This window comes from Chinchilla lanigera, unplaced genomic scaffold, assembly GCF_000276665.1.
Source record: "Chinchilla lanigera isolate Chin_1 unplaced genomic scaffold, ChiLan1.0 scaffold00053, whole genome shotgun sequence".
In the NCBI taxonomy this organism is placed as follows: Eukaryota; Metazoa; Chordata; class Mammalia; order Rodentia; family Chinchillidae; genus Chinchilla; species Chinchilla lanigera.
This window is the reverse complement of record NW_004955454.1, coordinates 5,906,226-5,922,426: the sequence shown is the minus strand read 5'-3', so window position 1 is coordinate 5,922,426 and position 16,201 is coordinate 5,906,226. Positions and strand designations below refer to the sequence as shown.

Here is a 16,201-nt window from a genome sequence, read left to right as displayed (position 1 = left end):
GGGGGGGTGGGGGGCAGATGTAGGAGTAGAGGAAATGTGTCAAGGCTGAAGATTTGTCCTGTTGTTCAGATAATTTGGTAGGCTGTCAAAACAGAAGTCTTACATAAAGAGAGGGAGTATTTATGGTGCTTATCACTGCTCTGAGTGGACTGTGGATATTTTTTGCAGGGAAAGCATTTACAGGTTGCTGCCTCAGACTACCCCTGAGAATGTGAGCAAAAATTTCAGCCAATACAGCATCAACCCTGTCACTAGGTATCCCAATATTAACGTCAACTTCCTTCGGCCAGGCCAGGTAAGAGCCTACTCATCGGTTATGTGTGTATGGGTCCTATGTCAGTACTGATCAGAACTCTGATGTACAACTGTGTTGCTATTACTCATTGTTGACACCTTTAGTAATCTCAGATGGATTGGTAGAAGTGGGTGTTACTTTCCCTCAACACATGGCTGAGGCACAGAGTTGTGAATGACTTGTAGATCATCACACAAAAACCTTGGACCCAGGGCTTCACTCTAGGCCTTCTAACTTAAGTCGTGCATAGTAGAAGAAAAGGTGATAGTTCAGCAGCCCGGAAATGTGATTTCTGCTGTGTTACTGCCACAATCACCTGTGACTCGGGTCATTTTACAGCCTCTGAGCCCCAATTTTTCACTGACAGATGGAGGTATTAATCCTCACCTGCTCACACCATCGTGAGAGTAAAATTGTTCACTTGAAGGAACTTTGAAAGATAAGATGCTCTCTACAAGTAAAAGCTGATTTTTTTATTGTTGTTTCATCGAGTTGTGTCTCAGAATCTCTGAAGCCTCCTTACACTATTGGTAATGAAATCTTACAAAGAATAATCCCAAAGAATAAAACAGCTTTTTTTTTCTTTTTCTTTTTTTTTTCTTTTGGAGATAGGGTTTTGCTATGCAGTTCAGGCTGGCTTTGACCTCATTTTGTGGCCCAGGCCAGCCTCGAACTTGCAGCAATCCTCCTGCCTCAGCCTCCCAAGTGCTGGGATTACAGGTGTGTGCCACCATGTGCAGCTACAACAGCTTGTAGAAAGCAGCATATTTGATATATTTGGTTGTGTTCTAGAGTAATGTTTCATTTGCCTTCTACCTGAAGTTTAACCCTTTTGGCTTCTGTGTTTATGTTTATAAAATCTGTTGCTAATAGGCAGCCTTAATTATCCAACAGAGAGTATCCAGAAGGCCCTCCATGGCTGAGTACATAGTTTTTTGTTTTTTGTTTTTTTTTTTGAGTACTTAGTTTTAAGCACAACCGTGTAGTTAGTATGCATTTGTTTGCATATACCGTACCTCGTTTCATAAAGGACTTAACCCCTTCATCAAGGGGGTATAATTCGTATGTCCTGCTGCTGATCAGCTGTGATTTGAACGACCTCCCCAGCTTGAGCCATGCATGACTGTCCCATCAGGCAGCACGGGACAGTCCCATCGGTTGAAACTGCCCAGTGGGACAATCATGCATATTCCCCACATGGTTCAAGCCAGCAGGGACGTATTAAAGGTCACCGTTACGGCTTCTGAGTAAGCCCTGCTGTGGGGCTGGCTGTGTAGCTCAGTGGTAGAGAGCAGGCTAAGTTCATTGTTTCGACGCCGTCCCCCACCCAGCACCACAGAAGACGCAAACAGACTTTACCCAACCTGCTTTCCCAGCCCTTCATCTGAGCCATCCTCCTTTTAGGCAGGAATTTGTACCTTAGCGCTTGATTTTCCTTCCTTTCAGCTTTTCAACTTTCTTCCAGGTGCGCCATTTATATGATACCGGAGAAACAAAGGATATTCATCTGGAAATGGAGAACCTAGTGAACTCCCGAACTACCCCCAAACTGACCCGCAACGGTGAGTTCTGGTAGTGGCCTTCCGAGAGGCAGGCACCCTGTCGAGAGAGGTCTGCACAGCACACTTGCCTAGCACTGTCCGAAGGCAGTGGTTCTCAGGCCGGGGTGGTTGGCCTTCTAGGTTGTTCTGGGGAAGTTCCTGATTGTCGTGACTCGGGGAGCTTGCCACTGTCATCTAGCGGATAATCTAGGCATGTTACTAAACCTCTCACAGTGCCCAAGACAGGACTGCACAAGGAACAGTTATGTTGGTTGTGAGGATAAAGAGATAAGGTGGATACAGATGCTGGAGACAGAGAAAGAATACGAACATGAGCTCCAGAGGACATGTGTACCCACACACGCGCTTACGGTTTGCGAGGAAGACTTTGTAGAATTTGTGTGGCGTTTATTTGGGTCCTGAGACACTGCCTTTATACTGTGGTAAACGTACAGGCCATTCCATAGTTTGTGTGTGTATATAAGGGCCCCTGAAGATGTTTTTTGAGAGTGACATTGAGTATACCTGCTTAGCTACACAGGGTTGGACTGGAGAAGGGAAAGGTGCCAGAGGGAGGGAGAGTAGTTAGAAATATGCCGCAGTAGTCAGACTACAGGTGGTAAAGGCCTTACTCTTATCCTGAGCTGGTGAGAGAAGGGAGGAGGTAGTGAGTCACAGAGGGACTCAGACTTTAGGGCCAGATGCGACTGGATCCCAACCCGAGCTTCGCCATTTGGAAAGTACATACAGACGTCTGAATTTCAGGCTCCTTGTTAGTTAACATCCCTGACCTTCGGTTCCCTCATCTTTGAAATGAGAGCGACAGCACCTCGCCCACACTGTGATCGTGAGGGTTCTGTGACATGTCTGTGGCACTGATCACCATGCCCGGCCTCTAGTGGGCTGTCAGCGTCAGCAGCGATTTTGTCACTGACGTTACTGTGTGAGAGAGAATATTAAAAGTCAGAATTGCGGGGCCGGGGATTTAGCTCAGCGGCAAAGCGCCTGCCTGGCAAGCGTAAGGTCATGAGTTCGGTTCCCGGTACCGGAGAAAAACCAAAAAAAAAAAAAGAATTGAGAGGCATTGGCAGTTGATTGCCTTCTGGTCAAGAGACAGATAGTTGTGGTTGGTCTAAACAAGAAAGTAAGAGGCTGAGGGTGTGGGTCCCATTTCGGACATTTTAAATTTGATACGCCTTTGGGATGTCAAGGTGGATGAGAGTCAGCGGGCAGTTGGAAACGTTTTCATCTTTTCCCTCTAGCGTGTCATCTCCTTGAAACTGGAGAATTTATCTTTGTTCACTGTCATTAGTTTGGAGCTGAAACACTGAAGCTGCCTGGTACACACTGGATGGATGGCTGTCCAGGCCTGGGAAGCAGCCGAGTGAAGTTAGCATCTGAGCCAGGAGATGGCATGGGGGGGTGTTCCGATTGTAGTCTCAGAGCACATTTCCACAGGGAAAGACATAAACAGGCTTTTACGATGTGCACTTTTTGTCTTACCTTCACAAATCACTGAATGTGACTTAGTGCAAAACTAAGTATTTTTGGCTGCCTGAGGAAAGGAAACAGACTTTCTTGGATACAAGTAGAAATTCACAGATTGTCTTCAGTGATCCGTATCAGAGCTCCTCTGATGCAGGGCTGTTTGGTTCTAGAAGACGCTAAGGATATATTTGGTTTCTTACGATCTGATCGTTTATAATACAGCGTGCCAGCTGGGGCGGGGGATTGTTCTGGTCTGGGGTTCATCGCCTGGTCAGCGTAACCTGCAGTTTCCTCACTTGAAAATTGCTTGGTTCCCTGGAAAGTGTGAGAGCTTGGCTTTGTTCGCTTTCAGTGTGAGATGCTGCTAGATAGAATGGCTGCGTGGTAGAATGGAACCTTTTCTAATCTAATCTTCCCGGTGTTACTTGGGAGGAAAATGCTTCCTCAGGCACTTGCTGAGCCGCTCTCTGGGGAAATCCTAGTCGTTATAGTGAGGGAGACAGCTCAGTAGGTGGCACTGCTCCATCTCCACAGCGTCCAGGAGCAGGGCAGGGACACAGGGCTTCAGTCTGAGCAAGTCCACGTCACTCAGTTGTGGGACACCAGTCTGTTCAGGGGATGGACCTTAGAATCTCTATAAATTGGTACCTAAAATTCAACCATCAGAATACCAGGTACACAACCTTATTCATCACCATTTTATTTTGAAAGCTGGTAATCGCTCTTTCGTCCCTACCTTCAGTAATTTTTCAAACGGGTTGTGTATCCTTCCAAGAGGATCTTGTATCGACCTTAGTAGGTAAACACAGTTCCGACAATAATTGTTCTTGTTGTTTTAGAGTCTGTAGCTCGTTCAAGCAAACTGCTGGGTTGGTGCCAAAGGCAGACAGATGGTTATGCAGGAGTAAACGTGACAGACCTTACCATGTCTTGGAAAAGTGGCCTGGCTCTATGTGCAATTATCCACAGATACCGCCCTGACCTGATGTAAGTCATGACTAAACTTTGTCTTTCATTTCATCTCTCCCAAGGACCTCAAAGCACCCTGCTATCAAGTCAGCAGATTTTGTTCTTTTTCCCAGAATAGGGTACGTAGTAAGGTGCTTTCTCCAGAAAGCCAGTATGTTGACTTATTTACATTTAGAACTCATATATCAAACATTAGAGGACCCCACTCAGGAATGATTAGCTAAGTTTTAAAAAATCACAGCACTCACAGGGTCAAAAACTGGGCCTGTTAACTTCACACAAAGGAAAACTCTGTATATTGGCCCCGAGTTGAACTCTTCATTTTGGCCAGCTATCTCTCAAATGCTGTTGGTGGTCACAAGGGAAACCTGGCTGAAACATTTGGCTAGCTCGAGACAAATATGTCACTACCGATGCAGCAGCGAACAGTGAATGCTCACCTGGTTTGTGATTGCTCGTTATTATTTTCTTTGTTAAAGACTGCACTTCTTGGGCTGGGGATTTAGCTCAGCGGCAAAAGCGCCTGCCCGGCAAGCGCAAGGTCGTGAGTTCGGTTCCCGGTACCGGAGAAAAACCAAAAAAAAAAAAAAAAGAGTGCACTTCTTGCCAACATGTTCTGTTAAGTTCATGAAGTTCATGTCATCTTACCACTGTACCTGGAACGTCTCTTCTGTCTGTTCTTCAGTCACCTGTCTGCGAAATGAGGGCACTAGGATGACCCCAGGTCTGCTGCAATGACCAGTGCACTCAGTTTGCTCCTATAGGAGTTTGTTACCACGAAAGCCAAACAGAAAGATTGAGAAGCCAAAGCATGTCAGGTTACTCGGACTGCCTGTCCTTCTTATCACTTATCACTATTCACTTAAGGGCCCAGTTTTTGGGTTATTTGGTTTTAATGCTAGCTTAAGAAATCCTAAAAGAGGTGGTCCCTATTTATGTGACCATAATGGGCTAATGAGCCAAGACCTATTAGAAACAGCTTGTACAGAGGGGATTAGATGGGCAGGACTGGGCTCGGTGGGAGGGCACTTACCGGCAAGCCTCAGGGTTTGAGTTCTATACCTAGCACTGCCCAGAAAAGGGGAGGGAGACCGCTGATGTGCATAGTTAAAAGTAAGTGGCCTCCAACACTCCTGTCACTTAGCTCATCAAGTTGGTAAAAACTAAATGAAAATAATACTTATTTAGTCCCGCCAAAGCAAGGGAGTGGGGAGGGAAAGCAGCTTGAGGAAAAAAATTGTTTTAATGTGTAGTATTTCCGTAGGTATTTGCATATAGAATTTGGCACTGTTTAGACTACAATGACCTCATTCAGGATTAGTGTCCATGCTTTCATAGGCAATGGAAAAGTGCCATGGAGGCCGGTTAACATAAAATGAGGGCTGTTGAGTTGATCTGACTTCTCCCAAGAAGAATGCCATCAGTCCTTACTCTGAATAACAAGAAGCTGAAGACCCAGTGGGAAATGTTTGGTGAAACTATGTACTTGGGAAAATCCAGGAAATTTAGCTTTGGGAAAACCTTATGTAGAGTTTTTGGAATTTCCCCACAGGAGGTGGAGTAAGGTTTACCAGAGCTGATTTAGGACGTGAGCAGCTTGTCCTGCCGGTGGGTGAGTCCCAGGCAGGTGATTACCCCAGGCTTTAGGAGCATCTGAGCCGGGCAGCCTTCTCCTCACTGTCTGACATTTGTTTAATACTCATGGACACACAGTGCGAGAGAACACATAGGGAAGATGCTTCCTGTCTCGAGCGTACACTTCATTAAGAACTTCATGTTACGGGAAGAATAAGGGAAGTCGTCAACTTTTCCCGTCATTTTTCCTTTATTGGGTCGATTTGTCATCATTTCTTGAGGCTGCATTGCATTTCCTGAGTAAATGGAAGGAGAATAGTAGTAACAGATTTGTTCTCAGATTCCAGCGGTGCACTGCTCACTGGAGTTGAGCCAAAAGACAGATGAGAAATGACAGTAACTTCAGGATAACTGTGTTTTCTGGTTTGAGGAGAGTCAGCCCAACGTGATCAATTTCGCATATCCTGTTTCTCAGAGATTTTGATTCTTTGGATGAGCAAAATGTGGAGAAGAATAACCAGCTGGCCTTTGATATTGCTGAGAAGGAGCTGGGCATTTCTCCCATCATGACAGGCAAAGACATGGCCTCGGTGGGGGAGCCTGACAAGCTGTCCATGGTGATGTACCTGACTCAGTTCTACGAGATGTTTAAGGACTCGCTGTCCTCCAGCGGTAAGGACCTCCGTTTCCTGCCGAGTGGTCGCCTGGCTTTTCTTTCCTTCCAGCTGCGTCCTTTTAAATGCAGTGCCACCAAGCTCAGGCTTACTGTTTTTACTGGTTGGCCATTAGAGGAAGTCTCTGGAAGCCTCCTTCCGTGTTTCCCTTCTTTAGTAGTATATTCTCAACCACTCACTCTTTTCAACTTTTTCACTTAACCTATAAATATGCAAAAATCATTCCTGTCCAATTTTTTTTTTTTTTTTTTTTCCAATTTTTTTTTTTTTTTTTCAGTGCTGAGAGTGGAACCCAGGGCCTGGCAAGCACTCTACCACAGAGCTTCGTCCCCAGGCCTCTGTGTACACTTTGGTTCTATGACTTTCCTGACTTCTCCTACCCATTCTCTCAGAACCAGTCTTTCAGAAGAAATGGGTCACATTTGTGGCCTCCATGTGCTCTGCACCTAAACTGGAACATTTCATAATGCACCACCTTTTGGCTCTGTCCGCCCAGCGCTGTTCCCCACAGTTACGAAGAATCAAAATGCCCATATTCCTCTCTGATTTTTCATCAGTCACGCTCTTGGCTTTTCCACATTATTTAGCACTGTGGAACGCGGTCCTCTTCCGTGGGATTCTGCCCTCGGCTTCTGTGACCCTGTCCCTTGCTAGGTTTATTCTCCTTTCTTCTGCCGCTGTCCTTCTCTGGCTCGTCTTTCTATTCCTACCCCTTAGGGTTTCCCAAAAATCTCTTACCGGCCCTGCGCCTGCTTCCTCCGTCTGTCAAAGCACTAACTATTCCTGTTGTCGTTTATTATCCCTAGAAGTAAATGTAATAAAATGCTTAAGAGTTTTCACCCATGATATCTACCCTATTTACATCCCAAAACTTCCACATTGGACCTGAGGCAACTTACTAAATTTTCCTTTGCCTCAGTTCCCTCGTATGTAAAATGGATATATATTTTTTTTTCATAGTTACATTGTGAAATGCTAAGAAGGGTATTTGACAAATGTGAACATTTAATGTTAGCAATATTCTTGATAAGCTTCAATTGCTATTTCACTAATTTTTATTAATAATTTTACTATTTTACTAATTAATTACTGAGTAGCTAATAAAACCTTGCAATCCCTAGAATAAGGTGCCAGCCCCCAGCACCTCCTAGCCCACGAGCACTTCTAGGCACCTGTGGCTTTTCCTGATTGCATAGGCAGTTCTTACCACACAGTGCACTGCTCTGGTGAGCTTACCTTTCAGGGAGAGCGCCCTTCCTGTGCAGCAGCGAGCCTGGTCTCTGCCCCCGCCAGAAGCGGTGGCCCTGAGTTACACTCCTCTCTGCTCTCCTCTCCCCTTTTCCTGTCCATCCTGAAATTTTCATCACCAGGGTGAGGCTTCCCCCTCTGCTGTGATGATGACAGGCAGATTCGAGCCTTTTGCAGAGCACAAGTGCAGGTTTTATAACCGAAGTAGATTTTGACAGAGAGTTGGTTTTGTCTGTGTGGATGGAAAAGAGAAGGCTCAGTGTGCACGCCCAAGTGTGCGTTGCCTTTGCGGCGTTTCCTGCAGAGACTTGCGTGCTTTGTCATAGCCGATGCACCTTTAGAGCGCCCTGCGGGAAAGTTCCCTCCTGCGAGCACCCTGTAGGGGAGCGGGACTCTGCTTAGAACTTGGTGCCTCCCTCCGGGAGTGTCCTTGAACATTGCTGACTTCTGTTCCCAGACACCTTGGACCTGAACGCTGAGGAGAAAGCAGTCTTGATTGCCAGCACCAAGTCCCCCATCTCCTTCCTGAGCAAGCTCGGGCAGACCATTTCTCGGAAGCGTTCTCCCAAGGTACGTGCGTGCAGGGGTTGTTACACTGCAGCTGTAGAGCTGGTAGCAAGGCGGGTACCCGGACTAATGCAGTTCCCTTCTCTTCTGGTACAGGATAAGAAGGAAAAGGACTTGGACGGAGCTGGAAAGAGGAGAAAGACTAGTCAGTCAGAGGAGGTGAGCCTCTTCCAAGATTTGCTGGAACAGTTATGCTAGAAATTCTTGACTCCCAAATTGGTCCTCTGGATCTTTGCATGGCCGTTCTTTATGAGGGTATCCACGGGCTTTGTGTTGGCTTTTGTCTTTAATTATTTGGAGAGCACCGAGGAGATAGGCACACACGTGCTCTCAGGCCTGCTGGTCTTTGGAGTCACATTTGACGAGGCACAGCGGCCTTCTTGGGAGATGACGGTACCAACACAAGTCTGAGTAGTGGTACTGCGCAGCGTGCCCTGCTCTTGCTGGCTGTTGAGATTAGCACCTCAAAAACTGCTAGCCAGCCCAAGCCCCTGTGCAGACCCTGGCCACACTGCTTGGGGGTAATAGCAAATAGGTGGGACCCTGCTAACAGAGTCTGTCTCGGTGCTTGCTGTTGAGCAGGAGGAGGGTTCCAGGGCCTACAGAGGAGAAAGACCAACGCTGGTGAGCACTCTGACGGACAGGAGGATGGATGTTGCCGTCGGGAACCAAAACAAAGTGAAGTACATGGCAACCCAGCTACTGGCCAAATTCGAAGAGAATGCCCCTGCCCAGTCCACTGGCATAAGGAGGCAGGTAGGCCCACTTCCCATTCGCCCACCCTGTTGGCCGGGCCATACAGGAAGGAAGATCTTTTCAGTGCAGTGAGATGGGCCTTGTGACAGACCCTGGACCCCAGAGACTCAAGATCTCGTTTTCCTTCATCTGGCTGTGAGAGATGAACATTTCCTAAGTTCATTGTAGATTTCAGGGTTGCTTTATCCTCAGCACTCAGTTCTAAGGCATCTGTGACCAAAAGCAGCATGGGGATGCAAAAATGTATAGTTATGTGTTTATACATACGTGAAGTTCACCACACTCATACTGAAAGTAGAGTAAAGGGAATGAAGGTACTTACATACTTTTCTTTCTTTTTTTTTTTTGTCTTTTTGAGACTGTCTCGCTCTGCAGTTCAGGCTGGTCTTAAGCTCATTTTGTAGCCCAGGCTGGTCTCAAACTCACAACGATCCTCCTGCCTCAGCCTCCCCAGTGCTGGGATTACAGGCGTGCACCACCACGCCCGGCTTACATACTTTTCTGTTCTGCTGTTCTCATTTACCTTTAGGCTCATCCCATGTTGTTCCAAACTCTGTAAGCATCTTCTAAGATGTGTTGGTACCACACTCTTCTTAACCATTGCTCTAGCGTTGGATGTTTTAGTTGTTTCTCATCTTTCATGATAAGGATCGGAGGTGAACCTTCTAGGACAAAGCTGCTTTTGTGTGTTGCAGATTATTTTCCTAGAATACTACTAGGAATGTGAACATTTTAGATACTGAATTGCACCCTGTAAGTCATGCATGCCAGTCAGTGCCAGACAGCATTCGACCCAAGGTGCCCTCGTTAGGTCTTGCTTCTCTCTTGCTCGTGTACAAGTCACTAGACTTCTTACTAGAGGAGGGGCTGGGAGTTTGAGATTCACACTGGAATTTTCTAATAAAGCTCCCTGACGACCTAGAAGAGCGTCCAGAGGCCAGCAGACGCCTTCCCTTCATTTGTTCTCCTCATCGTCATCAGCTGCTGTCCCTGTGGACCAGTCACATGGCACCACTCTGCTTGGAGTCTGCCTGCGGTCTGACTTCTCCCCGAGTCTTTAGTAACGGGCGTTTGCGCTCCAGTCTCTCCGCTCTGTGGCTCGCAGGAACACTGGCAGTGGTTGGTGGAAAGCAGTAGAGGTCGCCTGGAGCTCTGGCAGCCGGGGTCCTCCCACCTCAAGGAGGCCGCTAAGAGACATTGCTTCTCTCGCTTGGGAGAAAAGATTGGTTTTCCAAGTCAGAATTAGTGAAGTCAGAGTCAGAGCATCAAATTTGGGAAAAGGGTAATGAGAATCACAGCTTCTGTTTTCCTTTGTTTTCTTTTTGGGTTTGGAGATGGGGTATTTTCTTTCTGAGTGTAACTTTCTAAGAATTGATTCTAACCCCCCACACACACACCCCTCACAGTTCGTAGCTGCGTGTCTGCCCTCCATGAGTACTATTTTGTATCTTTTATCGTAACGTATTTTGTTTTGTTTTGTCTCTATGTTCTGCCCCCACCCACACTTGGCCTGTGTGTCACAGCCGACACAAGAGCGTGGGGTCAGCCAGCCGTCCTGCCGCCTGCCTGAGCAGGGCCGCCTTGCTCCCGTCCCCCAGTGGAAACAGGTAAAGGACCTATAGCTGCCAGGGACCAGGCTGGGCTCCCGTGCTGGGCCTGCCACTGCACTCCTGCCTTTGGGGCGGCCCCGGTCAGGCCCGCACGTGAGGGTCCTGGCTCACCAGGGCAGGTGAGCTCTGTGCTACCTGAAGGAGCAGGGGAAACACTTAGCAGACGACACTGGTTCCATGAACTCTAGGGGACTGGAGAAACCAGTTAAAAGGGCAGACTGTTGACTTGGCGTTAAAACTAGCTGATGTCGCTGAGTTATGTAGGTCTCCTTAGCTACTGGGGATTTGCTACCATGACATCTGTCTCTAGTTGGCTTTTTGGTAGCAGGTCGCCCGCCTCCTGACCATGGAGGGAGAGCTCTGGCTTCATCATGACTGAGACAGTAGAGCCTCTCAAATGAAGTGGGAAAATCTTACCTGAGAAATTAGTCTTGAACTATGATGTTTGTTTCAAACGAAGGTATTCATGGGCTGGGGTCGGGGAGGGGAGGCGTATTGAAAAAGCTTTTTCCCAGAGGTGGTGTTAAACACCTGTGGGCCCAGCTACTTGGAAGGCTGAGGCAAGAGGGTTGCTTGGGCCCAGGAACTCAAGGCCAGCCTGGGCTGCCTAGTGAGACCTTGTCTCACAAATGAATTAATTAATTGGGATTTCACTAAAACTGCTTATCCTAATAGCATAGGAAAGGGCACCTGTTTTATATAATAGAGATGGAGGCCTCAGCTGTTTTTTCTCCCACATTACAGTTGAGCAAGCTCCTGCTCTAGGGAGCCTGAATTAGCTGTCTCATAGTTTGATCTCATTTAGGACTCCAGGAAGCTGAGAGGTCCGCTGCGCTGGCCCGGGTCTGCATTATCTCCTGCACAGTTGGCCGCAGCAACCTCCTGTGTAGAGCGGCCCGTTGCTGGGAGCACTGCGGAGTGGAGAGTAGGGCTTTATTTAAATTGCATCCTGGGAAGGACGTTCCATTCTAGCCTTGTGATAAATGTGCCCTGTGAAAGTCATGGCCTCGAAGACCGAGATGGGATCTTGAAACGGTGTCCAAACTCTCAACAGAAGCCAAGCAGCCTTCTCTGTGTGCCTGAGGGAAGGCTTCTGAAAAACTTCTGTCAAAAATGTACTTGCATTTTTATGTTCTTGTCTGTGGCTTTGAAGTCTGGGTAGGAGGTAAGGCTTGAGAGGTCACCTGCAGTTGATGTTCCGTGGAGGATCTGTTGAGGAACTGTAAACCAGGTTCCAGAAACACCACATCCGTACTTTCTTTAGTGGTGGCTGAAAAGTAACTAACTAAAAGTGGCTGAATCGGAGCAATATGGGAGGGAGGTCGGCAGTAATCTGTGCGGGAAGGCGGGCAGATGAGTGTGGCGTGTGCCTGGTGCGGCTTTGGTGGGCGTGCTGGAAAGGGCGGGGTGGTGAGTGAGGCTCTAAGAGCCTGGCTGAGCCGTGGCCTCTGTCCTGCTGAGGACTGACCTGTCAGCTGGTCGTTTGACAGAGTTGTGCTGGAGGGACCTTGGAAGCTCGATCTTTGGGGCTGCTTACGAAGCATCTGACTGCCTCTAGTCTTGTGCAGTCTTCTGTGTGGAGACTGTTGTTCTTCCCATCCTGTCCAGCTTGACATCCGGGTCATTTGTGGTCACAGCCAATGAAGTGGAACACTGCTAGGCGGTCTGGGCAGCAGATTGGAACCTTTGAAGTTGGCCAGGTTCTGTGAAAGGAGTACCAGAGAATGCGAAAGCGCAGCTGGGGAGACAGAACCCACAGGCAGTGAACCCCTTTTAGATTCTTGCCAGCTTTGGGTTGTATAGTCGGGAATTGTGATTACGTGGATGCGGAGGTGGCAGTGTGAAGAGTTACATCTCACAGTTCTTACATCCATGTGAGATGTGCAGTATTCACGTGCACTATTCAGCATTAGCTTATGAGCCTTGGCCCTCTAGATTCATCTCCTAGAAGCTGGAGGTAAATGTGGTGCTGGGTGCTACAGATACCCGGGGACAGAATACTCCTGACTTGCCTGCCAGCGGCCTCTCGTCTCCCTTTAGGAGTGGGCTCGCTGGCAGCACCACATGTGGCGCTCTCTGAGTTTCTTTTGAAGTGGTTCCTAGGAGGAGGGTGTGGCAGACAGCAGGGATGGATCAGTTGGCATGGGGACTGGTTTCCACTCGGGTCACAGTGTGGAGGAAGGGAAATGGGGAACGGCTGTGCTCACCAGTGACGTTCCCTCTTCACCTTCCTGTGTCGGCACTGTGGCTCTTTCCTTCCCCACCTTTTGACCTTTTGATCTCAGAGGTGCAAGCTGCAGGCAAGCGCTGGGGGTGGCCAGCCTTGATTATCACCTGCGGTGGGGACAGTAGGGCGCATATCCCACAGCCTTTTCTCCTCCCGGGCTCTCGCATGTGGCCAGCTGGGCAGGGAAGCTGAGCGTTTCCTGGAAGGCATCAGAGAGGCCTGGGGTAGTGTGTGATTGTTTCTCAAGTAGCAAGGGCCTTTCTCAGCCTGAGATGGAGCCCTGAAGCAGGGAATAAATACATGGACGGCAGGAGGAGGAAAAAGCGGTGGGCATACATACGGCTTTAGTGAAATATGCTTAATCCTAGCTCGTGTACTTTTGTGTACTTCCATGGTAGTTTTCCAGAGCTTGTATGAGTGAGTGACCTGAGAAGAGGGATGTTGTCTCAGCTGGCTCTCAGGAGGGTGCTGCTTTGCTGCTATGGGGTGAGTTTGTGTGTGTGTGTGTGTGTGTGTCTAAGCCATTGGAAGGTAGTCACTGTAATGGGCCCACCTGCCTCTCTGTCTAGTGATAATCAAGCCCATGTCTCTGTCCTTCAGCTTGATTATTAAATTCCTTGATCCCTGGCATTTAAAAAATGCCACACCTCAAATTTTTACCAGCCACTTAGGTTACCTGCACCATTTGTGCCTGGAAGGTCCTGTTTGGGGGCCAACAGGAGCCTGACAAGCCACCCGCTCTGCACAGCGATGTGCTGTGGAGGACGGGTTGACAGGGAAGGGCCCCTAGGTGTGCTGTAGCCAATGCCCTCAGCCTTTCCAGAGCCACCCTTCCTGGGGCCGCTGTTTCAACAAAGTTCTCTCTGTTTGTGTCTGTTGGTATAAAAGCGACGAGAAAAGGAACGTTCTCGGACCTGCCCCAAAAAAGTGATCACACTGTCTCCTCTCCCTACTCCACTTCCCAACCGGGCGCGCAGTGGCCAGCAGGTGACCGTCTCTGCATGCTCTGTGTCCTGTTTTCCTGCCTGTCTGCACAGAGATAACCTCCGTATCCCCTCTTTGCAAAGATAACTGGTAAAGCAAACCCATCGGTAGCAGAAGCAGCCTTTATCGCTACAATAAGCAGTTGCTGACTGGACCCCAGGATAATGCATTGTACAGCCAGACTCCATCATGGGACTCTAACTGGGCGACTACAAACTAACATGTAAAATGTGTTTGTCACAGACGTAGGGCCCAGAAGCCCTTGAGAGCAGCACATTTCTCTAAATACCCACCATTTAAGGAGCCATTTTTCTCTTGCTGTTCAGTGAGGTCTGAGCATTTGGAGGCTTCAGAGGGACGGTGTGAATTTGATTTCTGATTCTGCGAGCCCGGCCTCTCGCTTACCCAGCTTCACCCAACAAGCGCTTGCCTTTCCCCGGCCCCAGTCCCTCCAGGCAGATGGCTCAAGAACTGCTCTCCAGAGCTGGCGTCCACAGACACGGCTCTGAGGACAGTGGGCACACGTGTGTACAGTGCGTTTATGGGATGGTTTTGTTGACTTTCGTGTTATAGCCCTATACAATACTAGTTTTGGGGGCAGGATCTGTGGAGAAGCAGCGTGTCCATCAAGGTAGCCTGTGTGAAAGGTGACCACTAGCAGTGCGTCTTGATTTTAAAGGCCCCGTTTGTTTCCGCAAGCCTAGGAACTGAGCCCTAGTAGCTGTGGTAGCTACCTCGTGTGCCTTGTCTCTAAAAAAGAGTGAACAGTTGCCGCTCAGCACTGTAAGTCCCTTCTGAGTACCGGCTCAGTCAGTCCGCAGAACTCCAAGGCAGCTGCTGCTGTTACCTCCACTCTGCAGAGGAGGAGCCTGGGGCGTAGGGTAGAGAGACCGAGTCACCTGCACCAGCCCACACAGGAAGTTTCTGGAACCAGAACTGCGTCCAGGTTATGTGACGAGCGCAGCCCTGGCGTCCTCCTGCTTGTAGGGACAGCACGCTTGTGGTCACTGGATAAAGGAAGCCGCACAAGAGGCTTTGGGTCAGTTTTTCCCCAGGATGTGGCGTGAGGTGAACGATCCCTCATTATCCTAGTGCTGAGCGAGGCCTTCCCTGTTCCTGTGATTGCTGGGTTGGTGGTTTCCTCCGCTCAGCAAGGCGGCTCTGGGCTTGTCTGGTGGGTTTCCGAGCTTCTCACACATATCCATACACTGAACGTTCGTTCAGTCCTTGTCCAGTTCTCCCTGCAATAAATTATGCCTTGGTGCCGTGCTCGTAGTCAGGAACCACTCCCTGCAGGCCCCCCCGCCCTCCCGGTTTCCTCTGGGCCGTTGCAGTGGTTGTTTCGCACAGACAGTTTCCATCTCCCCGCCTTCCCTTTCTAATGTCTTGCTGTGGAAATCTGCACCCTGCTAACCAGCCTTCTTCTGAACCTTCCATTGAATGCCTCTGATCTCATGCCACTATGTGAAAGAAATATGTTCGCTCCACCTTAGAACTAACCGCAGCTCTTCGTTCATCTGTGTGGCTGACCTCATTGGTGGCCAGGTGGGCAAGGTGTCCCAGCCCCTTCCTTCCCGCCTATGCTGTCCTTGCCCCACCCCTCCACAAGGCCTTCTCACTGAAGGATTTCTGGCCCTGAATTTTCCACTGTTGCTTCGTGGGTTGAAATAGAGCATCTGGATGGCGTTTAAGTTTCTGCTTTGTTGTCAACAGAGATACGGGGATCTTGATGCTGACACCCGTGGCAAGCAGAGTCCCCGCCATGAGAGGGTAAAGGAGCATGAACCTGTGGCATGGCAGGCCGAGAGCCAAACGGATGGGGCACGCTGTGTGGTGGGGCGGAGGAAGGGGTCCGGGGGATGCTCCCCTCTCCCCTTGCTTTTTGCGCACTCGTCACCCAGCCAAGAGCCAGAATTTTTTTTGCTAACAGTGTTGGCCCATGCGCATAGATTCACTGTAGAACACTCATCTGCCCAGGATTCAGATTGGGTGCTCACCAGTGTGGCATAGAGGGCCTGAATGACTTCCCATTTCTGTCCACCTGCCCCACTCCAAGACCATCCTGTCTCTATCCCGAAACATGTGCTAGTGGTAGAGCACCATGCGCTGTTAGCAAGAGCTTCAGTAAGCAGGTGGCATTTAACAGTCATGGGTCTCAAAGCAGGAGTATGAAGAGCACCACCACTTACCAGGAGAGGGTTTTTCAAGTGTAAAGGTGATGGCAAGATGGGAGTGCATGTCTTTTCTGGAAAATCTAAGGGGATAAA

General features: G+C 48.8%; 1 protein-coding gene across 15 annotated transcripts in view; it reads left to right on the top strand.

Moving 5' to 3' along the window:
- Mical3 (microtubule associated monooxygenase, calponin and LIM domain containing 3) overlaps positions 1–16,201 on the top strand; it is a 162,972-nt gene that overhangs the window by 60,836 nt on the left and 85,935 nt on the right. For 12 of the 15 annotated variants that reach the window (XM_013520136.1, XM_013520133.1, XM_013520138.1 and 9 more), the window contains exons 10-19: positions 169–295; positions 1,761–1,857; positions 4,164–4,311; positions 6,344–6,540; positions 8,248–8,360; positions 8,454–8,516; positions 8,940–9,113; positions 10,637–10,720; positions 13,839–13,937; positions 15,648–15,704. In XM_013520136.1, the coding sequence (XP_013375590.1) occupies positions 169–295; positions 1,761–1,857; positions 4,164–4,311; positions 6,344–6,540; positions 8,248–8,360; positions 8,454–8,516; positions 8,940–9,113; positions 10,637–10,720; positions 13,839–13,937; positions 15,648–15,704 (1,159 nt within the window). The remainder of the gene's footprint in view (positions 1–168; positions 296–1,760; positions 1,858–4,163; positions 4,312–6,343; positions 6,541–8,247; positions 8,361–8,453; positions 8,517–8,939; positions 9,114–10,636; positions 10,721–13,838; positions 13,938–15,647; positions 15,705–16,201) is intronic. The other 3 variants (XM_013520146.1, XM_013520147.1, XM_013520145.1) reach the window with 2 other exon arrangements.